The sequence below is a fragment of the Opisthocomus hoazin genome, chromosome 1 (assembly GCF_030867145.1).
Source record: "Opisthocomus hoazin isolate bOpiHoa1 chromosome 1, bOpiHoa1.hap1, whole genome shotgun sequence".
NCBI classification, from domain to species: Eukaryota; Metazoa; Chordata; class Aves; order Opisthocomiformes; family Opisthocomidae; genus Opisthocomus; species Opisthocomus hoazin.
Genome location: NC_134414.1, coordinates 38,140,753 through 38,167,180, shown reverse-complemented (window position 1 = coordinate 38,167,180; position 26,428 = coordinate 38,140,753). Strand labels below are relative to the sequence as shown.

Sequence of the window (26,428 nt, the reverse complement as noted above, 5' to 3'; positions counted from 1 at the left end):
GTAAGGTAGTGCTAGAGCGCATTTCTCTTGCTGTCCAGACTTCCAGGTCTGTTTAGTTTCTTAAGCCTTCCACCCTTCAACAGGGGCTTTTGCTCAGACTGGTGCTCTTCCTCTGGAAGCTCCATGATGTTCACGGGTGTGATGTTGCTTGGGAGGGAGAGGCTGAGCAATGTGAAGCTCTTCTCTTTCACCTCTTGGTCTCTCAGAGGGCATGGGGGAAGTGTTTGAAAGCTTCCTGGCTCTCCCTTTATGGAAAGAGAAAGGCATCCATAAAGAAGAATTAATACAGGAGTGCTGGTGTGCTTCTTGCCACTTAACATCGGTCTGCAGCTCTTGTGACTTTAAGTGTATGGGGCAGATGCAATCTACAATAAACATGTATGTGTGGTAACTTCAAAATGCTTCTTGTTAAGGTTGAAGTTTGGTAATGTGCATTTGGTGTTTACTTCTAGTAAGCTTAGGCAGACTTTTAGTCTATTTAAAGCAAAGTTGTAAGCTTGCCTTCAGAGTATGTTTCAGTTTAAGCAATTTTGATTTTTTTTTTTTTCTTCCACCTGAGAACCCAGATTCTAAACAATGTGTCATATTAAAATTAGTTTTAAGCTATGGCTTCATGGAATGAAATCAGCTCTGTCTGGACAAGGCATGGTAGTAGTCCTTATGAGTGCTTTAGAGGAAAGCCATGGGGTTGTCATGCTTTCATGGATTACTTGCTAAATTGTTTTTAAGAAATGCTTAGTGTCTTGTAATAACTATTGGTGTCTGCCCAGTATCACACTGTGGAAGGTGGTGTCTGCTGTTTGTTTCATACATTGTATAACTGTGGATAGTATCATGCCTTTAAATAATTAATGCTCTGATTTCTTAGTGAATTCCACATATTGTTGTTGCATATAATAAAGTTTGCTGCTTTAGTTGCCAATATATTTCCCTTGAGCATTAGCTTAAGCTTAGCTAAGGCATTACTTGTACTGAGACCAGTTTAGCTATCTACTCTTGTTTGACTTCAAGTAACTAAATGCAAAAAGTCTGGAAGTATATCCCTTTGTAGCAGTGACTTGCTGCTTAGTTCGTTCAGGCATGTATCTTCCACTTTTCTGGGTGAGGAAACCTTAGAAACCATTTCAAGTGCCCTGTCTCTGAGGAGTTGCTCAACTTCACTGTAGTGTCCTTTTTGCTCCCTGACTTCTGCAGTAATCCTAAGAGATTTCTCCTTTGATAAAAGATAAATATGCAAATGTTTGTAGGAGGGAATTAAATGAATTCTTATTCATTAAATTATAGAAGAATTTTCATTTTATTTAGTGAAAGAATAATGGATTGTAAGAATGCAAATAGTCAATCTGCTAGTAATGATGTGGAGGAGTTACCAAACTATTAAACTCAATTGGGAGTGTATGATGCTATGCTAATTAATGCCTCCCAAATGAGACGCATAACATAGCTGAGGGTAGCCATTGTAGTCCACTGCTGGAGCAGGGGAGGTTTGAAGTCTCTGTTAAAGATCCATTGCTTTAATGGTGGGAGTATGGAGCTGTCAGTAAAAATCTAGTGTAACTACGAAGAGTGATTTGTGGTGCAGTTGTTGTAAGGAGGGGCAGTGTAGGCTGTTTCCCTGATACTAACTTTCAAAAGAGGTGGTGAGGATGCCTGGCCAGCTGCATACTGCTAAAATGTCAGGATTGTGGAGGAGGGGTAATAGACTAATGGTAAAAGTTAGTAAGACTTTCATAAAGGAGAATCATGTGTCACATTTGTCAGTGTTTTGGGGGAGTCTGATTTGGAGAGGGCTTTATCGTAAATATTCCTGTTTTACTTTTGAAAAAGGAGTTTGTAAATGCCATTGTGAAAGGCTTGTAAAGCAGGCTTCCATGGAATGGTGCTGGTGGTTTATTTACTCTCTGGACTTTTAAGGAAAGTTCCTGTATGAATAAATGGTAACTTTTCAGAATTAAGTGCTGGAACTTTTTCTTAATTGCCCGTGGCTGTATTGAACAGAACAAGCAATGAACAGGAAGAAGAGTTCAATTGTACTCAACTACTCATGGCATAGAAAGTAAAGGCCATTTGAAAACATGCAGAAGTACTTCTGCATGTTTCTGGAGCAAGTTGAGTCAGTAAGTGAAATTGTAGATGAATGTTAGACTTGGAAATCCTAATGTAATGTAGACCTAGTATGGGCTGTGAGCTCATTGCCCCTAAGGTATGAGATTTGTAGGGATTTTTGAGGTTCTGTTAAAACAACTTCCTTGTATAAGAGCTGAAAGCTGGTGAATCCTGGGAAAAGAAAAATGCTGTTATGCCACTGCTCAAGTACGCTGCAAGTCTGCATTTGCAGTTCTGTGTGTGCTGCTGTTTCCCCTGGTCCTGCCCCGTGCCCACCCCTCCAGCTTCCTCAGAAGGAGGATGCAAGTAGAAAATGACCTTCTTGAAGGAGAAAGAACTTAATAGAAGATTCTGAAATTAGGAACCATCTGGAGAAGTTAGGTAGGGATTTGCCTGTGTTTGGGCTGTTGTGCCTAGTTTTCATTTTAGTAGAAGCGGTGGCTGCAAAGCTTCAGACAAAAAGGTAGTTGCACCGTGGAACCCTTTGCTGTGAGATGTAGTGGCTATGAAAAAGCATTCCAGGGTGTGTGCTGGGGGGAAGCCCTTTTTTTTGTGTGTCAAGATACGTCCTCTGGCTCAGAGGACTGGTGAGGCACAAATAACTGGAGGCTGAGAACATTCTGGAGAGAACTGCAAGAATGCTTGTCTTATTAATAAGCCTCTCCCTATGCATCTGCCACTTGTATCTTACCTGTGGTGGCCTGTACCAGGTGGGGCTGATCTCTCTGGCCTGATCTGCTGATGCCTGCAACCTTTTTGTCTGAATCACTGTGAAATCTTCCGTGGAACGTTGAGATGAAGTTTGCATTGAAGGCTTGCATCAGTATTTGCCCTGAACTTGCTTTAAGATGTCTAAATAAAAGCACAACTTTTTTAAAGCTTGAGATTTGTATGTGTGTGTATCAGGTCTCACAAAACAGTGCTGATGTTGATAGTTTCATGTGCTTAACTGCTCACAGATGCAGTTCCGCTAGATTGTGGAGCCCCTGCTCAGTCTGAGTTCTTGCTAGGCAAATTGCAGTTTCATCCCAGGAGATGTGGCAGATTGGTCTCTTCAGTACTTCTACACAAAGTGCAGATTAAAAACTATTGGAAAATGTATGATGGGACTATGACTTGTCTAATTTCTAGTGTTGCTGTTACGGTTTCTGCTTTGCAGAGGCGGACGTGTTCATAAACAGTAGAGAGCTCTGCTAAGTATTTGTAAGGAAGAGCTCTTTCTACTGCATGTTCTCTTGTTGCTGCCCCTTCGAAGCAAAGGATATTCTGGGGTTTCCAGTTGCATTGAGTGTGTGTGCACAGTCCAGAATTAGACTGGGTCTGAAATTAAGGCAAGCTTTTTAATAATGAGCATCCCCCTTAAAGAGGTGTAGTTTAGAGGGCAGTTAAAGATGTCTCTGACAACAAATGTTGAAACAACATTCTGTGTCAGCCATGGTGTTTCTGGTAATAAATACAATGTCAGTTTTATTCTGCTAATAATACAGAATACAAACAGCAGTTACTGCAACTGTTACTGTACAAAATGCAGGTGGAAATGTTTTGTGTGTTCTGTAGATTTTAACTTAATTGGAAAAAGCTGGCTAAAGGGGAGGGGAAAAAAATGCTGTTGCATACAGAGAGTCATGACAGTGAAAGCTTAGCTACTACTGTGACATTAGTACTTTGATAAATGTTACCACTGTATATGATGCTGGCCACTTGTATTGCACACCACCATCTGTGGTCTGACTCAGCACTGTTCTGCATTGCCAGGCCCCTAGGTCTGGGGAAGAAGTATGTGGCTTGTCCGTTTTGACAATTGTGGCAAGTAAGGCTGGGGCTAGGTGGTTGTTGTCTTCTTTTTATTTCAGCTGATGAGGTTAACCACTCTTGCCAGCAAGAGAGTAGGGGTGGCCATGCATATATAAAATACCAGTAGGGCTTGAGCTGAAGGGTAGAAGAACATGTTGATACTCTGGAAGCGTTGTTCGGGGCTAGAAATCTAAGATTCTGTGAGAGTGGGAAAGCAGTAATAAACTTTTTCCTTGGCCTCCATGAATGGAAGGCCCTTCCAGCTGATTAGAGTGAAATCAGTGTGGAGAAAGGGTTGCTGTTTGGGGAACCTCATGCAGCAGTTCCTAGTCTGTCTCTGAAATTTAATAGTATCATGATGCTTTCTTTTCCTGTATCAGTATTGCAAAGTATCAAAATACTGCACGGTACAAGGAACATTTCCAATGCAGATGCTGAACTCTTTTGGAGCTTAATTGTATGTTAATCAAACAAGATGTGTCAGACCTTGCTGTCAAACTGGTGAATAATTCAGTAATTATTATTTGTTAGCATAGGAACAGTATATACTGAATTCTGCATAAAATCTGACTTAGGTGCTTAGATAACTAATTTCATCAACTGCTGTGAGAAACAGATTGTCTGTTGGATGCAGATGACATTGTGTTATAGATAAGCAATAAAACAAGGAAGGCTTTGTAGAAGGTCCAAGTGTCAAATGCCAATTAAGAAGAATACTGACAGTACGGTCATGCTCCTGTATTGATTGTGCCTGGTTTTGGTCAGAAACATGTAATAATTTGAACAGCTAAATAGATGTCAGCTTCCAGGAAAAGTTGCTGATCAGAATCTCAGTCAGTGATAACTTTGAGGGTTTTTTATTACTGAACTTAATCACCATTGTGGCTTGGACAGGCTTCCCGCACAACTGACTTTCAGCATTTTTTCCATAGGGCTTGATGTTTAAGCCTTGTCCTCTTCTCTAGGCTCTAATGTTCCACCTTTAGCTCTTGAGTGCCTTCCTTACCCAGCTCCCCCATCAGTGTCACACAGCAAATATGCAGTTTAATGAAAAAAAAAGATGTAAGCATTGAGGATTTAAGATGAAAATTTTGTTTAAATGAATCCTAGGCTGCCAGAAACCCCAGAGTTTTGTCACAAGAGAGAAGATGCTGCCTGGCAAGAAGAGTGTTGAAACTGTCGAGTGCTGAGAGGTCCGCAAGCAGGATTATGTGGAAGTACAGTAGCAGGGAGGACTAATAAGCTTAAAGAAATTATGTTCTTCTAATAAAGCTTGAAGCTGTTTTTACTCAGCTACTTAGAAATAGTTAAATTGGTTGAAATGCTTATTTTTCTTATTGGTGGTTCTGATGGTGCAGCGTGCTTCTGGTGAGGCAGCCTATTGATGTGCAGACCTGTATTAACAGAACATGGGGTGCACAGGTAGGATCTGAGAATAGTGTGAAATGGCTGGCAGTGGTTTGGATTTAGTTTTTGGCGAGTTCTTGCCAAGAGACAGCAAAATCAACTTCCAAATTGCCATATTGTTATTAAAGAAAACATACAATTATTAAAGAAAATATAGAATCATAGAATCGTTGGGTTGGAAGGGACCTTTAAAGGTCATCTAGTCCAACCCCCCTGCCATGAGCAGGGCCATCTACCACTAGATCAGGTTGCTCAGAGCCCGGTCCAACCTGACCTTGAATACTTCCAGGGATGGGGCATTTACCACCCCTCTGGCCTGTGCCGGTGTTTCACCACCCTAATTGTAAATAACTTCCAGTCTGAATCTGCCCTCACTAGTTTAAAACCATTACCTCTTGTCCTGTCGCAACAAGCCTTGCTAAAAATCCTGTCCCCATCTTTCTTAAACCCCCTTCACACATGCTCACCATGAGACTGGTCAGTGCGTCTCCCTTGGATTGAACTTCTGAAGCTCTTTTACAGTCATAGAATATCTTAAACAAAGCTTCAAACATTTGAGTTGATCAAGGAAGCCTAGCTGCTATGCTTAACGCTGCTATGCTTAACGCTGCTATGTGGTTTGGTGTGATACCTGTCCTCATTCTTTGAATGCGATACTGCATTTTATTCAGCCTTCACATGAAAATGGTTTATGAAGTAATACTGTGTTGCTTCAGCATGTTCAGAGGCACTAGGGACAGAGGGAGTGAGGAAGGGAATTGGTTGCCACAACTGAAGTCTGTCTTTGAGTTGCGAGTTGAGATTTTCTTTGTTAAATGGCTTCTCAGAAGTGAGTGTTAATGTCCAAGGGCCATGATGAGATGTTCTTCAGTCATAAAATTGCCGATCTGTGTATTAAACTCTATTTTCAGTATATGAAAAACGTAGTTGTTCTTTCAATGCAAGGCCTTTTTTGAAGTGGCAAATGCTTTGTCTAGCGAGGTGTAGTCTGTAAAAGCATCCCTTTACTAACCTGATGTTGCAAATAGTTAAACATAATTTATGTGTAAATGGCAAGCGTAATTGAGTAGTGATACATGGAGTCCTTCTGTTTTATAAGTAATGTTAGCAAGCCATTCAGATCCCTGATTCTTTTGATATTTAGTAGTGGAAGGGAGTTTTGTCTCTTATTTTTTGTATCATGGCATCTTTTTAGAGTTAGAATTTGTGAATGGCAGTTCCTTAAGTAGAAGCAGCAAAACACTGTAATATAGGATTAAAGTCTCCTCTCGCTCTTCATTGTTGTATCCTCATTACAAGTAGTTTTACCTTTACAGTTACTTCCTAGATGCTGTGCCTGTGTGACCTTTATGTTGAGGCACTTGGTACTTACCTGGAAATGCATGAAGTGATACCTAGCTTAATTTTATGGCAGTCTACAAGTAGATAATATCTTTGAGTTAGTGTTGAAAGAGGGAATAAACCAGGATGAGATGTTTGCCAGAGAAGATAACATCCTTCCAGGAACATCTGGTAGAAGAAGTTCTGGATGACATTTTGGCCTTGCCAAAATCTCCCTTTGAGGTTTGAAGTGTGTAAACATTTCATGATTTGGCTTTAGTTTTAGCAGGAAATTATTGACATAAAAGGGTGATGGGGAGCCTCATCTTAAGCACAACAGATAAGGCTGTTTGGGGGGGGGGGGGAGGGGAACACCACACAAAAAAACACCACAAAAACCCACCCCCACGCCCCCCATACCCAGTGTATTAGCTGAGCTTATAGTATACCAAAGACTTAATGCAATGGGACAGGTACTCATGAAGGCATTTCAGCTATATTTGTCCTACTTAGTATGAAACTTGGGAATACATATGGAGACATCAGGTTTCTCAACTATGAAATTCCCATCTGTACTACAAAATGAGATGTTGTCGTATGGCATCAAACTCTGGTCTCCTGTAAACAGGATACGGGTGGAGCATGGTGTGCTCATTCACAGTTTTTGGATAGACAGAACTTTAAAAGCAGTCCATTCATGAGGTTTGGATGCTTTAAAGCCCCAGGCTTGTCCATGTAACTGAATCTGTAAGCCTTTTGGTATATTTATATGTGTTGATGATTGAGAGTCAAAGAATTCGTAATGCTGAGCCAAGTCCTTTTCTCTTATGCTGGTATACATTTAAGCCAATGTACTGGTGTAAATACGTAACTTATTTGCAAAGGCACATGTATTTGGAGGAAATGGGGCTGGGAAGTCACCTTTTGACTAACCAGCAAGGCTTGTACCATAAACAGTGGAGTTGCATAAAGCTGCATTTCATACTGATTCATGGCGTTTCTGTAGTCAGCACCTCTTTAGTCTCGTAACTAGCAGCTGGGCAAGAAATGCTGTGGTTTGTGTCTGGTTTTGAGCTAACCTGTTTACTGACAAACACAAATATGCTGGTTGTCTGTCAGCAAGCCAAGCAACTGTGAATGTTGGACTTGTGCTTTTGTCTTGGTGGAGAGCATTAACTTCTCTCTTCCATCTGTTGGCCTTTGGAAAATGTGATTTTGTTTGTCCTCCAAAAACCTGAAATTTGTCTGTAATTATCTAAGTTCAAGTCTTATTCTAGGCCTGAGATTGAACTCTATGGGATAAAAATGTCAGAACAAGGATAATAGATGATTTCCTCAAGTGGTTAATCTAAGTGCACACTTGACTCAAATATTTTCTGTTTTATGGTTAAGCATTGCTGTATATTTGGAGTTTCACTCAACGTTGCAAGAGTTGTGGCGTCGTAGATGAACATTCATGATGCCTTTTTTTAGGCATGTCTGAATGAATTTAGAAAGCATACTTAGAGCATTGTTGGTATTTTCTTATGATTCTTTAAAAATGGTACTAAACATCTGATTTTAAGAAAGGGAAAATAGATCAATGAGAGAATTTGACCTTCCGCTAGAGGAGACTCCCAAGTTTTGCTGCAACCTGCATTATTTCAGATAAAGATGTTTGGAACTAGGTCTCAGTTTAAAACTGTCAAAGCTCTTTTGTTGCTGTAGTTTAAATGTTAATTGCCGTAGTATAACTATTTGCCTCTGATGGGAACTCCCTGACCATCCTGCCAGAAGTAAGCCAGGCAGAGCAGCCTGATCTAATATCAAGATTGGCTCTTCTTTGTTTGATTTGGGATGATTTGGGTGACCTCCAAAGGTTCCTGCTGACCTAAATTATTCTATAATTTAGTCTCCGCTTAAGCATGGTTAACTGCAAGTGTCTTGAGTTTCAGGCAGCAAAGACTTACAATCTCTCTGCCCTTAAGCCGTTTGCCACAGACTGGAGTAGGACCCTTGTTTTGGCACCTCAGCCGATTACCCAAAAGTGAGCGTAGGTATGTTTCTGTATTGCTTGTACCCTGGGAAGCAGTACGATGGTGTATTATGACTGCAGAGGAGTTACTAAACTCTGCATTAATTTAACATAGGTTTTACCTCTCTCCTAGAAGATTGATGGAGTGGGAGTGATCTGTGAGACAGTTAAAATACTCTAGCACATAACTGAAATGACAGAGAATAGCTGTCTAAATTACAGCAGGACAGTACACCTTATTAACTGAAAATGGTGCCGAGTTAAGCCTGGTTTGGTGACTTTTTTTTCCTTTAAAGTAAGAAGCTTAAATGACCTTAAATCACTTTTGTACTTACTGATATAAGCATGCCTTTAACTGGCTTAAGTAAATTTGTTTTGTGGTGATCAACTGCAGTGATCAGTAACCAATTTGAATTACCTAGGACCTTAATGACTTATTAACATCAGGTAGTGCCTTTCAAAGGAAGAAAAGGGACCCAGGTTCACATGTTGATATTTTTTTTTCCTTGTGTTCCCACAGTTGAACCACATTGTTTGCCATTTTATCTAATGAGTAAATGGTACCCTAAATAAATCTGTAAGTAGCCCTTAGCTGTATTATTCCAGCTAGAAATAAGATGGTTTTTTAATACTTCGGTAAATTCTCCCTCCTCAGATATCTATAGATAGATTTTTGAGGTTTCAATAGGTCTGTCCTACTTCATCGTTTTTCTCTTCCTCCCAAAAGTCTGTATTGGCAACAAGCAAAGTCTTCTGTCTGAAATTTCTTACTCCTGGAGGTCACTAGGCCGGGGAGATGGGATGTTGAAAGGAGTGTCTAGATTCTTTAAAACTAATTCTTCTCATAAGTTCTATAGAGTCAAGATTTCTGACTTGGCGCTCTATTTTTGAGAATTTCTGAATCAAAGTAGACATTCCTACTTGCCTTTCCTGTTTCTGCTGAAAAGGAATTACTAACTTTATAAAAAGGAGACCATGAGGTAGAGCATTGGCTGCATGTAAATGAAAGCAGATACTGTTCTGAATGCTGAAAAAAGACAGTGTAATAAGAATAGTCATATTCAACTAGAGCTTGTTAGTGATCTGATTACCATACCTTACTGAAAGCATTACTGCACTTCTAATAGAACGTTAAGGTACTCTGTTTTCAAATGCATTTCAGTGATCGTATTCCACCTCTTTTCCAGAAATGTTACGAACAAAAACAGTACAAAAATGGACTCAAGTTCTGCAAGATGATCCTGTCTAACCCGAAATTCGCTGAACATGGAGGTAACTGCAGACTCAAAAGATTTTATTTTTTTCTCCAGTCATGAGCTTAAATGTATAATCAGTCTCTTCTATACTATTGGGAAAGAAAGGAGTCCGTTGCTGGGTATGATTCTGTCTTTATGACTGAATAATCTGGATTTTCAGTCTTTGTGCATGTAGACCAAGTTTCCAACTTAGCTCAGTCAAACACTCCTGTGCGGTGGGATGAAGAAGATCAAAATACATTGTGGAAGCACACTTTAGTGGACCTTTCTAGGTTTCTGGGTCAGAATGCTAGTGTGGGTTTTTCTTGCATTCCTGTTTAACAGCAAGCCCAGCATTTTTTTTTTTTTTTGAAGATTGCATGAAGGTATTCTACCAGTGAATTAAAAATCATGCTTTTTTGTCAAGTTCATACTCTAAATTTTTCTGTACTGCATACCAAATTGCTGATTACAAAGAGCAAAGTGTAGTACTGTTGCTGCTAAGACTTGATGCCAAAGGCAGAATCTGAAGACCCTGTTGTGATAAATGTTGCAGGAAATGGGACAGCAAGATGTTGCTTCTATTTACATTTGTCAAAACTTAATCCTCGATAAGATACTCTAGTTTTACTGTATTACAGGGTTTCTGTTGCATGATTCAGCCAACCTTTCCTTCTGATACAGTGAATTTTTCTTGTTTGTCTGCTGTTGAAGCAACTTAACGTGGAGTGTGCATGTACTGTGTCAGTAAAATTATTTTCCTATTTGACATTGTCAAATCTTGGCAAACTGTTTGACTACTCCTTTTCATGCTTCTATCAGTGCCTGCTGTTTCTCCGTTGTCTTTGTTACTTCCCTAGAGATAAAAGTAGAGTTTTCTTGTTACTTCAAAGCTAGACTGGCTTGTCCAGCTCTGACCTGATGCATTTGCCTCTGCTAGCACTAGTGTTTTTATAACATCTTAGTATACTATCTCTGTCTTTTCTGCTCTTGCTGCCTCTAAAACTTTTCCAGGACAGCTAGCTAGCTGCCTTGGCAGTCCGCATACTACTTGGGCTCTGAGCCACTAATAGCTTTGGAGCTTGGGAGCAAAGCCTGGAACGAACAGCTGAAGCAGAACTAAGCCAATGAAATGATCTGATGGGAAGCTGCACTGCTGTCACAGCTTCAGAGACAAGGAATTTGAAAAACTTAGTGAGAAGGTGACAAACAGATGGGTTGCTGTGGCTGGACAGTTATCTCCCTGGTGTAGGAAGGTAGGAGTAACCTGCCCTCCTTCCCGCAGTGGGGATCTTCTTTTTCAAGCTTCCTGGTATTATTGGGAAGGTGTCATTCTAGCTTTCTTGGTTCTTACAGTGTGGCTGTAGGACAATGAAAAACAAAACAAAAACCTTGGCTTATTTTGGGTTGTCATTCACTTTAAGCGTACTTTTACAGAAAACGGTGTTAAAATAGATCTGTCAATGAAACTTCAAACTGCTGCTGTGGCTGACCTTGAGATGATGGGCCATTGCTATTAATGTTGGGGAAAAGGTTGCAGTTGGAGGAAAATCAAGAGTACCTTCATGAAAATGTAACTAATCTTCTGCTGGGGCCAAAACTAAGTGCTCTCTTAATTAGCAAAAACCTGAAATACGACTCTGGAACAACATTCAGGCATAGTGCTTGCTTTATGTGTGACTTGTTTCCACAGTGTTACTTGAAGAATGGGGGAAGAGGGGGAGCAATAGTCATACCAATGTATTATTTGGAATCTTGTGCCTCTCAGAGTATTGATTAAAATGCCACTACTTTGAGAAGGTCTTTTACCCCGAAAATACTGTAGCAGGAAATACGCTTCTCTTGACTGCCGCTTTGTAAGCAAGCTGTAATAGTGGAGCTGACTGTGACAGAGATCTATTTCTTACAGTATGACAGAACATAATGAATTTTTTTCTTGTTCTGCCTACCTGGAACTTTAATGCACATTGAGAAGCTCTTTAAAATTACTTTAGCTTATTGTTAACTCCCTTCAAGCCAGTTAAATGTGTTTTTTAATTAATAAAGTTTGTGTTGTCTGTGTTCATCATGTGTATGATGCTCTGCAGCAGTTGTTTTTAAGACCAATTTCAAGAAAGGAAATGCTTCCATATAACAGTCTTCAGCTGTGCTAGGCTGCTATCCTGATCTAAATTTATCATTTAATGGGGGACTTGACTGTGTAACAACTTCAAAGGATATCTGCACTGTGAAACTGGCATATGGGAAGTCAGAAACATAAGTATATGATACTTCTTACAGAGACGCTTGCGATGAAAGGACTGACCCTGAACTGCTTAGGGAAGAAGGAAGAAGCATATGAATTTGTTCGTAAAGGACTTCGTAATGATGTAAAGAGTCATGTCTGTATCCTTTTTAATACAAAACCTGATCTTTTTTCTAGGATTTCTTACTTCTGCATGTATGATTTTTGTTGCTACATCAGTACATACTTTTGTAGCACATAACATGGTCTGTATGAAAGTCTAAAATAAGGTGTGCGTGGTGAATATTAATCAGTAATCAAATACTTGAAATCGTGTTTTGTTTTCCTTTCTACAGTTTTGCAGAATCTTTAAGGAAAAAGCCTTTTACATTTATGTCTTAGGTAAAGACCATCTATGTTCACTTTCTGCAGAGAAATAGGTATGGCTTGTGAAATCTGGCCTTTTCTGAAGTTTTCTTTCATCTTAAAAAGGTGTAAGATATCTAATCTAGAGGTGCTTGGAAAGTATCTGTTTTGCCACTAAATGTTAGGTGATGGTTTAGATCTGCTGGCTTGATGACTACTACTCTGTTCTAAGCTTGTCTTCCAAAAGTGAAATGCTTAACAGCTACCCAAGGCCTTTGGGAGTAGCTGTCTTCTGTTTAAGCCACAGGTAGGAGACTACTTCAGACTTGCACAGAATGCCTTGCCTGTTCTGTATGTGTTTGAGTTTCGTGTTAAGGGGCAAATTTCCCAGTAAATGTTTGGTTTTAACGTTAAAAAAAATCCCAGGAAACACTTCTTCATGGCCATCTAGTTAAGACAAAGAGATGGCTGTTTGCACCATTCCGATACTAAATGTCCAGGGAGCTTGAGCTTGGGAAGAACCCCATAAGCGTCTGGAGGTTTATCAGAGTTACTAGAGGTATGCCATAGAACAATCGAAGATAATATGTACCTTCTTGATCTTAAAAGCTGAACACCGAAGGAATACCAAAGCAACTTTAATCTTTGTGCAAGAAGTCTTGCACTTTAAATCGGGGAGCAAAAGAATCTGGGTGAGTTAGTGGAGAGTTCTGGGGGCTTCTGATTCCTAAACTAAATTCCAGAGTGGAACTTACCGGCATCACTAATTCTTGTCAGCAGTTCATGCTGACTCTTAAAACTATCTAGAAGACTACTCTACAAATGTTGGAGGGCTCTGTGCTTTTTCAGGTCTAATTTGGGGGGATGGGGGTGGTCAAAGGGATCCCCTTCCTAGAGAAGTTTAAAAAAACTTGATGTTTTTTATTATGCATTTCAGTGGATTTTTATCACTGTTTTACTGACCTGTTAAACTTGGCTTGCCTTCAGAGGACTACAAGGATTTTTGTTTTCTGAATTCAAGGAAAGTGTAAACTCATCTGAATCCTATTAGGCACCCATGTTGGGTTTTTTAAGCTGCATCTATAGAACTAGTTCAGACGAAGCAAGAAATTCCAACTTTTTGCATTTGGGTGTATTGTTGCAGCTCTACAGAGAATGCCCTAGAGTGATCTGTCTGTGCAGAATTGCTGCTCTAGTGAGCACAAGCTAGCTGATACTGAATTAATTCCAGACTAGGCATCAGATTTGTCACGGTACTTTCGGCTGTCATCTCTTGGTAAATTCTAAAGAAATAGCAAACCTCCTTTCCTATTACCACACTTTAAGAGAACCTGATGTGCTGTCATAATGTCACTACTGAAATAATCTGAATCTTTCCTGATGGTGGGGCTCCAGTACATGGTGAAAGTCAAGACTAGGAGAGTATATATTGTAGCTTGTGAGGAACTGAGGTCTGACTGGCCTGCTTAATAATGGTTCCTTCTACATCCTTTGCAATGGCTGGTGACTTGCCATGAAGCTCTGAAAAAAGCTTGAAGGCCTGTTGATCCTCAGGGCTACCTAAGCAGAGCCTGGGAGGTTCTCTGAAGTAAAGTTTACATCTCCTGTTTTATGTGAGCTCAGTGCCTGTCATTTGGTTGAAAGGGAGAGGTTAGGGCAGCTGCTAAAATAGCCTCCTTCCAGGAGCTGGCTTTGGGGAGGTGCAGCACACCTCTGTTCTTACTTTCTTGTGTTAACGTTTGAAGGTGATTTTTTTTGTGTTTTGTCATCTGTGCTTTTTAGAAAGCACCTGGTAGAGAGTGTTTAAAATACAGCTGGTCTCTCCAGTGTTCTGACTTGTTTAAGGAGGAGTCGAAGATTTAAATTCTTCCATGATTCCCCATGTTGAGGTTTGGGGGAAAATGGCTGCTGTCAAATTGTCAGAAACCCAGAAATTTTGTGGTAAAACTACAGATGAATTCTGACCCATTTTTGTATGTAATTAGAGTAATGATCTGGTCAGATATCCACACCAATTTCAAGAATAAATGTTTCAAACAGTGGCACATGATACTCAGGGCACTGTAGGAACACATGCAAGACTGCCTGGAGCTGTCTGCTGTAATAAATCAGTGGCACTGTGCCTTGTTGGCTTGTATCAGCTGTTAAAATTTCTTATGCTTAGCCTTGACTACACTACACACTCACTTGTGAATGGGTTTATGCTTTTCTTTACTTGATAGCTTGGTGAAGAACATGATTGTGAAAGACTAAGACACGTTACCAGTTGAATCCAGGAATGGTAATGATGCCTGATGAATTACTCAAAGCATCATCTTGGTCTAAGTACACTGTAAAAGTGTACATAAATTCTTTTGGACTGAATTGTCTTGTTCTAGGTGAGAATCTAAAGTATCAGTAGTTCTGAGGCAGGTGTATGAAGATGATATGTTTAACTTTGATCAATGTCCTGAATACATGAACTCAAATAAGCAAGGCAGGATTTATGGAAAGAAGTAGCAGTATTAGACTAACTGCTGTAACTGTATACAAAAGCATTTTGTCCCCATTTACCGTTTAGTCTTGAATCATCACGGCAGCAATAGCAGCTCTCCTAGCAGTCTCAAAAATGCATTTGGAGTTTTTGTGTGCTTAAGCTGGCTGAAATTTATTTGGTGTTCCTGTAGAAATGCATAACACGGTCTCCTGCTTGGGTATTAGGTGTTTCCTTGAGAATATTAATTCTCACAGGTCTTTTCTTCTGGCTAGAGTTTTACATCTTTCTTTCTTGATAATGACAAACCTGCTTTATGTCTTCATATCTAGAACTTACTTCAGGACAGGAGTGTTTCTAAGAAAGAGAGAACTTCTGTTTCTTTGATTACTTTTACCAGGTTAACACATTGAATTTTCATGTGCGTTCTCGACTTTTTGAGATGCAAAGTTTAGAAGTGATTGTGTTGTTGTGGGGAGCAATTGCTTCTGTTTCAATTCGGTAGCATAACAACTCTTAAATATTTTGGTTGTTAGTGCTATGAGTTACTGAGTCATTTGTGCCATCTTAGTTGAACGCGGGTGAAGGATGCATATACCTCTCCAAGGTTTGCTGTGTCTTGCTGCTTCAGGGGCACATGGGGGAGCTTCTTGAAAGAACTGTTGAGCCACTTCTAATTTGAAAATTAAAGTAAGTTCAGATTTACTGCTGTGGAAGGTGTTGCCTCAGTGAGCTACTAGTAACCTGGAGCAGCCAAAGGGAGATCATGTCAAGTAATCTTGCTTTTAATACAACTTTTGGAGAGTGATGTGAACGCACACAGTGTAGTGCATTGCTGTGCTGTGTTGGTTTCATGCTTTGAATTCAGAATCTTTCCAGGATAAAAAAGGATGCTTGCGAGAGAAAAGTCTATTGAAGTGACATGCTACTGCTGGAAATCTGAGATGCTGAGAAAGCGACAAAGACTTTGGACACACAGAAATGCTAAGATTTCCTTTTGTCGATGAATGAAATGTAGCTGTGTGTTTATCCCTTACTGTAAATCTGGAGACTAATTGAGGTTACAGATAGGCAAGTGAGGAAAAGTGAAACCCATACACCAATTGTATTGCTATGGAGACATTTCTAGGAGTAAGAATTTCTACTGTAATTACAGTAGCATGTTATGAACAATACGTTTCTAGGAAGAACTTCAGGGTATTGTGGAGTTTGGATCATTTAGGTTGTATAACAGTGTTTTGAGGGGATTTTGACTGACTTAAACTCGTTTAACGGTCTTCTGTTATTACTTATTTGGAAGCATTTAATGTTGTAAATTGTGTCAGTAAAGTCTGGTTGCAGTAATCAAATTTAATTTATAAAGGTGCTGATCTGCAAGGAAGGTGTCAGGTTGTTTGGTCTGTAACACGAATGCACTGAAGTTACTTTGCGAAAATTGCGAATTTATCTTCCTTAGCGTGCATTAGGTTGGCATGTCTATGGTCTTTTGCAACGTTCTGATAAGAAATATGATGAAGCCATCAAGTGTTACCGGAATGCACTCAAACTAGATAAAGATAATCTACAGATCTTGAGAGATCTCTCTCTGTTGCAGATTCAGATGAGGGATTTGGAAGGATACAGAGTAAGTATTCCCTTTGAATTCCTCTCTTTTTGCTGCTAGCATTCTTTTGTTACTCTGTTAAGTCTTTTATTGGTAGTAATTATGTTGCTACTTGTTTTTGCTGTTTCAGAAGTGTTTTAAGCTCTTGTATAGGAAAGCATGAAAACATATTGCAGCAGAGCTCCATATAGTGTTGAGAGCAGAACTAGAGGTACAGTTATTCTGTACAGTGTGACATGTGAATCACCTTGTAAAACTATAGTTCTCAGCTCATTTTTTACTAAAATAATGAAAATAAAAAGGAGAAGACTTTAAGCTTAGCAAGTAGGAGTACTTACTGTGCTGTTGTGAAGTACTGCATTTGGTTGTGTTCATTTCATGTTTTTTTTGAGTATGTGGGAAACTTGCCCCATGATGACTGATTTCTTGAATCCCAATACTGATTTTACCATATACAAAACCTTAAAATTTGTCTAAAAATAGAGTGAATGGTTTCAAAATGGCTGAACTGATTTGGCTGTGAAAGGGATAAGTCCTGCTCCTCTTCCATCCTCTTATTTCATGTGAAGTAGAGGACTGGATTGTGGGCTTCAGCATTATTTGGTCTGCTTCACTGAGGATGTTGAATTTGCTAATGCAAGAAAAGGGAAAATAACTGACTTGGGGGTCATGATGTGACTCAGGAAGGGAATCTGAGAAGTACTGCAGCAGTACAAGTATAAGGACCTTGTGCCTGGGGATGGGGAGAGTGGGACTGCTGTTTCAGTGGCAGTGAACTCATGCTTTCTAACAGAAACCCCTCTCTGAGATTTCAGACCTCTGTCTTTGGAAACAATTTAAGCCCTCAAGAGGTACTCTTGGAAGTGACACCTTTTGTGTCCCAGCAAATAGGTTTTACGCTTTGAGCCATGATGCCTATATTTTCTAAGTGGCCCCCCAATTCATGAGATGGAGACATGCTGCTTTTCCTCATGCTGTTAGAGTTTCCAAGATTGCTTAGGACTCTTAAAAGCTCTTTTAAAATGCTAGCTGTACTGGTGGTAAGTCATGATAAAGGCGGTATAACTATTTTTTAACATCTCTGTGATTTTTAATTGCTTTTCTTTTTCTGAAGGAGACAAGATACCAGCTACTTCAGCTGCGCCCCACACAACGGGCTTCATGGATTGGATATGCCATTGCATACCACTTATTAAAAGATTATGATATGGCCTTAAAACTACTTGAAGAGTTTAGGAAAACCCAACAGGTAGGACTTCCTGTACTGGAAAGAGAACACTTTCTCTGTAAGACAGACTCTGAAGAGTTAGTTCTTTGCAATTAGAAACCAGTTAAGAATTGGAAAGAAATTTGTTATTTGTGGAGCTTTCTGCTTTGAGCAGAAAGATTTCAAGGAACTTGGCAACTGATGCAAATAATACAGGAATACTTTTTGCTCTTGCCATAGGCTGTTAGCGTTGAGGATATAAGGGTAGACTGATGTGGAGTAACTGCATGACCTAATGTTTGTGAGGCTTGTAGCTGAAGACGACCTGTGATGGTCCTGTCCCTTTACAGTAGCTAAAACTTCAGAAAATACTGTTTAGTGTTGGTTGTGCTTATTTGCCCTTTCTCCTGGCGTAGCCTGGATGCCATTTCATCTCTACGAAGAATGTGAAAAGAAACTTTCCCATTGCTTTGTATGCATCTGTATATTATGCAGTTAAAATCAGTGCTTGGTGTCAAAGTGACATGACAGCGTAGCTGAAAATTCTTTGAGAAGCTTTGGTGTTACTGAAACGTGTTGGAGTAAATCAAATGGTACAATGCTAGAATCACTGAGTATAACCTTTTCTGAGAGACCATTCCCTTGTTCTGTTACTGATAACGTGGAACTATAAAGTCTGAATTAACAGAACAGACCGGATATGTTTGTTATTCTGTAACATGGAAAGAAAAACCATGTTTGTAGATGCATTCAGCTTGGGACGTGTTCTGGAAGTATCATGTGCAGATACTGAGATATTACCTGACCTATAGATTGTGATTTTTTTCTTTTTTTTTTTTTACACAAAAATCCCACATCCTTTTTGAGAGAACTGCATTTGGGATGTCATACAGCAAGAATGGGACTAACTGTAAGAAAGGAAATCAGTAATTGCTAGGACAGACCAGTGTTTGTGTCTTGATTGTGTATCATGCTCAAAGGATGTTACAAACCAGGTATATATAGCTGGATATTTCAAGAGCTGTACAGTGCTGAATAAAAACTGAAAACAGTAAGTTTAAATGAGAATTGGGTCACCTCCTATGAGCATTTGACAGCAAAAAAGTCATGGTTCTCAAATGAGTCAGCAGAACCCAATCTGAGTTCAGTGTTGGAATGACTGTTAGAATTAGAAAGACTGTATAATAGATTAAAAAAAAAAAAGAAAATGGAGTGTAAGAAATCGAGGTTCTTTCAAGGAGTGAGAGGGCTTAACAGTGGTATTGGCCCTGTGGGGAGAATGGAAGTGATGCTGTTAATGTTGTTGTCTTTTCTAAAAGGTTTTGTATAAATATGCTTGTTTGAGGACAGTCATGATGATATGCACTTCAGTCTAGTGACTAAGCCAGATTTAAATACCATCTGTCATAGAAGAACATATTAAATCAATTGAGTCTGCTGTGCAAGTTATGACAATGTTAATTCTTACCCTGAATCAAAGAAATCCTGAGAAGCTCTGCTGTTTTTTAGTAAAACTGGAAATACTTGGAAAACTTCCATAAATAGGAAGTGATTTGTGCTTGAACAGTGAGCTGTTTAACAGTTGATTAGCATAATAGCAGTCATGGGCAAATGGTGGAAAAGCTGGTTAATCATTGAAGGACAGAAATATGCTACAAATGTTGGACAACGTGAGTTCATAGAAAATTATTCATGTCAAGCCTTTCCTTTTTTTTTTTTTTTTTTTTTTTTGGAGACTGGTAGAGACAGTTAGGAGGCACGTTGTGTTTTCTTCCCCAAAACACTAAAAAGAAGGATGACCACATTAGCTTCATTTCTATTGCAAATAGAGATAGCCTTGTGCTTTCCTGTACCGTCTCCCTGAGGAGCGCAGGCCAACGTAGAGCCCCAGCCACCGGAAGAGAGAATCAATGTGTTGGGTCCAGAACAGCCAGGAGAGCCCAGGCAAACCTCAGCTCAATTTTGCCATGCTTTGGCTCTTCCACAGTAGTCCCCAAATGTACTGTTTGTGCAGTCTCTGGATATTTAAGTCCTGCACTTAAAATAGTTGAGTTCTGGACACTCCATTGATCTTGTAGGAGGTATGCTTCTTGCTTACTTTACTTTCCAAATTTCTTCTCTTTCCCTGTACTCTGTGTGCGCTCCAGCTCAATAGGTGAACTTTGGTAACTGACTTAATAGAATATTGTATGTGACTGTGATAAAAGGAGAGTTGAAAGACTGAAGGGTTTCCAAATCACTAGTGAATGGGAACCTTCAACAAACTGAAGCTTTCGAGGAGTTTTATGACAATCTGTATTATGCCTGATACTGTTTACCATTGTTGTTAATGGATAAAGAAATAAATGTAATGTGTTGTGTAAAATGCTGCTGTCATAATAACTGGTAAATAATGGTGATGTAGGGTGATTATATTCATTTACTTGGATTACTCGGGCAGCTCTGTCCGTTCAGATATGAATTAACAGCCAAAGCCAAGCAATAAAACTAAGAAAAAGATCAAGGAACAGTCATTTTGGTGACTGTAGGTGAGTATCTGAAGATGCAGTATTACAAAATAATGGAGCTAATCTAGCTACAAGCCGTTGCCAAAACCAGCAGTCTGACTTTTTCCTGTGTGCTCCTACTACTTCCTTGTGCAGCACTGGTTGACTCGTGGAGGGCTGGTTCAGGAAGCCAAAGTGACAGAAAAATAATCACTCCTTTGAAGGATTGATTGGCTGAACTGAACAACCGTGAGGTGAGAGGGGAAAGAGGAAGGGGAATAACAGAGGGAAGTGAACTGCCTTTGTTGATCCAGGCTGCAGTTAGATTGACTTAATTTATTGTGGAATAGTCCCTCAGGGTAGTCTTATGGGTGAAAACCAAAAAATACCCTTATTTCTGAGAAGAGGGGATTTTTTCTCTGTAGAGCACTGATTGCTGAGAGATCAAGACTTAATGATGGCCCTGTTCTTGAAGTTAGAAAATGAAAAGAACAATATGAAAAGATGAGAGGACGAGAGAAAATGCTGTTAAGGGCAGAGATTACCTCCTTTACTGTAAGCAGAAAAAACCTAGATGATTGTAGTACAGTTTAGGTACTGGTTATGGGAAGAATGATAGCAAGGAAGATTGCTTAGTAGGGAAAAATAAAGAAACAATCATCAGGAAGTTGAGCAACAAATTCAAATGATAAATCACTTCTTATCACTGACAGTTTTGTTCTAATGGCTAAGTTATCATCGGAAATGGTGAATTTTCTGTCTCTTGATGTATCCAGATCAGCGTTGCGTGTCATCTGAAAGCTGTAAATTAGCCAGATGCACAATATTTCAGTCAAAAACAGGTTATGAGGTTGAATGCAGACATCACTGCAGGAAATATAACAGCCTGTGCTGTCCAAGCTAAATGAAATGACTTAAGAGTCGCTTCAGAATTTACATTTTGGGAACCAAGGTGTAAAACAACTATGCAATTTGTTTTACTGTTGTATGTCCCATTTTTCCTTTCTTCTTTTCCAGAACAAAATTTTTATTCTTAATTTTTATTTTATTCCTAATTTCTGCATCAGGCCCACAATTACAGATATGGACAGAAAACCTCTGGAGTTTTGGGGGTCTGCTCTTAGGTATGTTTTGGCTGCATCTTGTCACATTGTTTCAGTGACAGTTACATTAGGGCATCTGCAGTTGTAAAGTTGATTCTTTTCTGGTCCAGAGAGGAAGAAATTTATTGTGAAACAGCAGAATTGAGTTCATAAGAAAGATGGAGATCTCGTGTGCAAGAATCATTACTCTTCTGGGAGGAGGGAGGAGTTCAGATGTGTTGTGCAGCAATAACGATGGCATGGAAAAAACATTATATAATATCTTATTCTTTATAAGACAGTCTGATTATTAAGTACTGGGGCTATAAGCTGCTTGTCTTCTGATGAACTGTTTATTTAAATCATCATTAACCTGAAGAGATTTCAAAATCTCTTTAAAAATAAACTTTCCTTAAAACTTCTTTTAAGAATAGCTTTTTAAATGGAGTGGCAGCAAGTGCAGTATCTTTCTGGCGGATTTGCCCTGTAAGAGGGAGTTAATTTGATTTTTTTACATTTCATTGTTTTGTTAGTGCTGCCAAGCCAGAAGAGCTACGAGAATGTTAAATGATACCTGTTGCTGGTCTTTTACATACTTTTTTGAGGATTATTGGAGTAATCTATGTTTTGAAGACCTAAAAGCAATTCATGACGTGCTAAAAAGCTGTACTGCTTGTGGAATTTGGACATGTATATTGTATTAAAGGGGAGGATATTTTTGAGGGAAGTGAAGGAGAAAGAACGAAGTTGGTGTTCTGCAGTTTCAGTTCTGTGGTGTGGCAGTGAGGATAAGCAGGAAGACATGCTTAAATGCTTAACTCCTGTTGGGTGTGTCAAGTCTGTGGAGCAGTTAAAATGCTTTCTGGGTAACAATGTCTTTATTAGTGACTTCCAGTGTTTAATATGGATGAAAACCGAGCAAAGGTGGAAGCAGAAATGGAGCTGCAGATAGAGGAAATACACCTTAAGGAATGCGTAGGATTTTATGCTATGTGCTGATTCTACTATGTGCAAGGTCTAGTCTTGTTTCATTAGCCATCATTTACTACAATATGTTAGCAGATACTAAAAAATACTTGAATGCTATTTAAAGCACCCAAAACTGATGTTCATTGCAAGATACACCCTTCTTTATTTTATTTAGCTATGCTGTCTTTCAGGACATTTCTATCTAAAAGGAAATCCTCCTTCTAAAAATTCACTGTACTGTAAAAGCTGCCTCTTAAAATTCAAGGAGCATGTAAACAGAAATGTTAAATCTCATAGAATTGGTCTGTGCTTCGGGAAGGGCTGCAAGTAGTGGTTTAGGACAAGATTCTTTTAATATGAATGTTAATTTCAACCAGTTGAATGTTTTAGTTTGTTTTTGTTAATTAAATTACTTGGTTCTTTAAAGAAGGTGGTGGAAGAGCTTTACTTGGGGAACAGAAAAGTAATAGTAAACCGTTTGACCAGTGTGACTTGAAAGTGTTGCTTGCTCAGGAAGAAACAAAATATGTAGTGTCATGGGAAAGAAAATCATTAACATTTATCAAGCTCAGCCACTTCATATCTATTTTTGTTAAAATCATGTTGGACTAACTGTCTCTACAGTTTCTAGTGAAGCAGTGTATTTTGCATAGCATACTGTTGTATAGATCTGCTGGGCATTTTCTGCAGACTTCTGCATTTGATCTCTGAAATTCTTGCAATTTACTTGTAATAGAAGTAGCTTCTGTGTATATTTGTGAAGAGCATTTAGTATGAAATTATTATGAATCTGGTAAGACTTTTCAATGCCTAAATACGCTTTAGGGACTTATCCCTAGAAAGGAATACTTTTGAATGTCATTCTGTTTCAGTGGCTGATGTGTCACTGGAGGGCAGGTGATCCACTAGTTTTACTACAGCCTATTGACAATAATTCTAGGTATGCAACTGGCAGCAGACCTCAGAATAATTGTGTTTGCATGTTTGTGCACTGTGCTTGCCGGGGGATTGAAGTGTAGTACAAAGAAGACTTGGTTAGAGAGAAATAACGTAAGCTTCCTGTCTGAAAAATTATGGGTGTGAAGCTATGGCCAGTATTTGGGTGGTTCATTGCTGTTGGAAATAGCTTGATCCAGAATTTTTGGTATGCTAAAAATGGGTATTGTGATATCCCAGCAATCTGCTACGGAACTTAGGCCAACACTGGTGTGGAGTACAAGAGTCCTTCACAAGGAAAAGATTACCAAGACCTTTGCAATTTGTATTGAATTTTATGAGAGAAGGCAAAGATTCTGTTTTTAATTAGCTCACCACAGTGATAGAGAAATACAGGATTATTTTAAACTGTTCTCTAACAAAGGATATCCTGAATTAATCTAATTTGATAGTGAATAATGGGGGTTTTAAACTGTGAATGTTTGAATGGGTATAAAAATAGATGTAATAAATTCTGTAGCCTGAATCTTGAGTTCTGTAATACTGCATACCATTGGTATACAGGTAAATGTTAACTAACCTATTGCTTTTTTCCCCCCCCAGATTCCTCCTAATAAAATAGATTATGAATATAGTGAACTGATTTTATATCAAAATCAAGTGATGAGAGAGGCAGATCTATTTCAGGAGTCTTTAGAACATATAGAGACATATGAAAAGCAAATATGTGATAAATTAATAGTAGAAGAAATCAAAGGTAAGTCGTCATTCTTCACTCAGCCAATTTCATTCTAAACTTTTGGTTTAGGTTTTGGTGCTGGCTTTCACATACGATAAAGCAGTAATATAAAAAACATATGAAATCTTTAATTGATTTGAAACAATTACTGTAGGGAAACTGGTAACACCAGATTTACAATTTTGTGCTCAAGTAACTTGCCCTACCAAAGTGGATAGCGGATGCAGGTAGTTTATCTTGGGCTGACACAGGAACAGAGGACATCTTGGAGATTATGTTGGTGCATACTAGAGTACCTTTCCATAAATCTGAGCTAGTATAAACAAGTTTTCATCCCACGAAGAAGAATCTTATGAAGAATACTGTTTGTAGTACAAACACTGATTTTTTTTTTTTGACTGAAGTATCAAATTCTTGTTTCCTTAAGTTTTCTAATGCACTTACTTGTATTGCCCTCCTTAGATCAATACTGAAGTTGACTTTTTTGATTGAAATAACTCACTATTGTTTTGTGGGTTTGAAGTACTAATACAGAGTTCTGAATATGTGCAGTTACACAGTGTAACAGCATATATTCTTCAGCTGCTCCTTGCTTGCACAGCTGTGGTGGGTTGACTGTGGCCAACAGGTAAGCCCCACACAGCTGCTCCCTCGCTCCCCCCAGCCTCCATTGTCAGGACAGGAGAGAGAATAGGAAAAGCAAAAGCAAGAGAACTCATGTGTTGGGATAAAGATAGCTTAAGTGAAGGAAAAAAATAAAATGCCAGATCCTCAGGTGATGCGAAGGCAATCACTTGCCACCTCCCACAAGCAGACTGATGCTCCACTAGTCTCCAGGCAATGGCCACCTGCCCAAACATGCCTTCCCCTCAATTTTTATTCTTAAGCATGACACTGTGTAGCATGAAATATCCCTTTGGCCAGTTTGGGTCAGCTGTCCAGGTTGTGTCTGCTCCCAGCTTACTGTCTACACTGGCCTGCTTGCTGGGTGGTAGAGTGGGGGTAAAAAAGAAAGCCTTGATGCTCTACAAGCAGTAGCGAGAACATTAGTGTGTTACGTTCACTCGCAAATTCCAAAACACAGCACTGTACAGGCTGCTGTGAAGAAAAAGAATTTCATGCAAGCCAGACCCAGTAGACCTATTTAACTGGTGATTTCACTGGTTTAAAAACTGGTTAGTTGGTGTGAAAAATATAGGTGTAGTTAAGTAAGCAGCCTGGTAAGAAGTGTCGTGTGTTGGAGTCCTGGAAAGAAGAGTTGCTTGTTTCTTTATAATCCCAATATCTATTTTAAATATTCAGATAGAGGTGTTCAAATAGTCTTTGTTTTCACAGGTGCTGAATACTCCAGACTGTTTTGAGCTATATGTGTGGTAGCCTCAAGTAGCACTTGTAATAGTTAATGTATTTGGAAAAATAAAGTCTGATCCTAAATATCTACATAGGATTAAGCCAGTTTTTATGTATCTAGTTGTGTAAACTTTACTCCGAAGCCATCAGCACTTTGTCATGTAATTCACAGCTCTTTACTGTGTTGTTTTTAGGAGAGATGTTACTGAAGTTGGGAAGACTGAAAGAAGCTGGTGAAGTATACAAAGAGTTAATTGAGCGCAATGCAGAAAACTGGTATTATTATGAAGGCTTGGAAAAGGCCCTACAACCTAGTAAGTGAAGATATGCAGATACATTGAAAATACGTATGATACAGAATATACTTCAAACTCCTGTTTGATATGTTACTGTTTTAGGTTAAAAAGTTTTACTCGGCAGAAAATCATGTACCTTCTAATCTTGAATATGGTGTTACTGTGTTTATGCGTTTTAAAAATGTTCAGTGAAAAACTTGTATGCATGAAAATATGAACAGCAAATCTTTCCCTTGGAACTAAAGGTGGCATTTGCTAACGTGCTTACACTAAGAACATTTCCTTGCTGCCTATGAATTTGGAAACCAAATCGTCATTCATTCCTGTCTAGTAGTTGATTGTCAGACTATATCATGCACCACAACATGAACTGTCATTCTGAAACTTGTTTAGGTGGTGTCTCTTTCTACAGCCATGTAGAAAAATACTCAAATATCTATTTCAGATGGCCTTTTAAAGATAGGCCTTCTGAAAAGAAACCTTAAGCTAGCTGTTCTTTGGAGGAAAAGGTGATAAATGTGACAATCTTTGTTATTCCAATGCTAGTTCATATTACTGCTGTTCTGTCTTTCCAGGAAAATAGCTAATTGTCTGGTTTTTTGATTACAATATTGCAACAATTTATGCTGTGATAAGTGGTTTGCAGTAGTAACTTTCCCAAGTATTTACCTTTACACAGGAATGGTTTCCTTGTATTTCACTGTTCAGTAATTGGTGGAAGCTTTATTGGAGTTACTCTGATGACATCATAAATCATAAGCCCACAAGGATATTATTCATAAATATTATAGCTGCATTATTTCTCAATCAGCTTTCTTTTA

At 39.0% G+C, this 26,428-nt stretch overlaps 1 protein-coding gene across 2 annotated transcripts in view; it reads left to right on the top strand.

Moving 5' to 3' along the window:
• The window catches only part of NAA16 (N-alpha-acetyltransferase 16, NatA auxiliary subunit), a 74,166-nt gene that overhangs the window by 2,799 nt on the left and 44,939 nt on the right, over positions 1-26,428 (top strand). For both annotated transcript variants that reach the window (XM_075422506.1, XM_075422499.1), the window contains exons 2-7: positions 9,829-9,913; positions 12,157-12,261; positions 16,406-16,563; positions 17,657-17,791; positions 23,826-23,979; positions 25,506-25,625. In XM_075422506.1, coding sequence (XP_075278621.1) covers positions 9,829-9,913; positions 12,157-12,261; positions 16,406-16,563; positions 17,657-17,791; positions 23,826-23,979; positions 25,506-25,625 — 757 coding nt within the window. The remainder of the gene's footprint in view (positions 1-9,828; positions 9,914-12,156; positions 12,262-16,405; positions 16,564-17,656; positions 17,792-23,825; positions 23,980-25,505; positions 25,626-26,428) is intronic.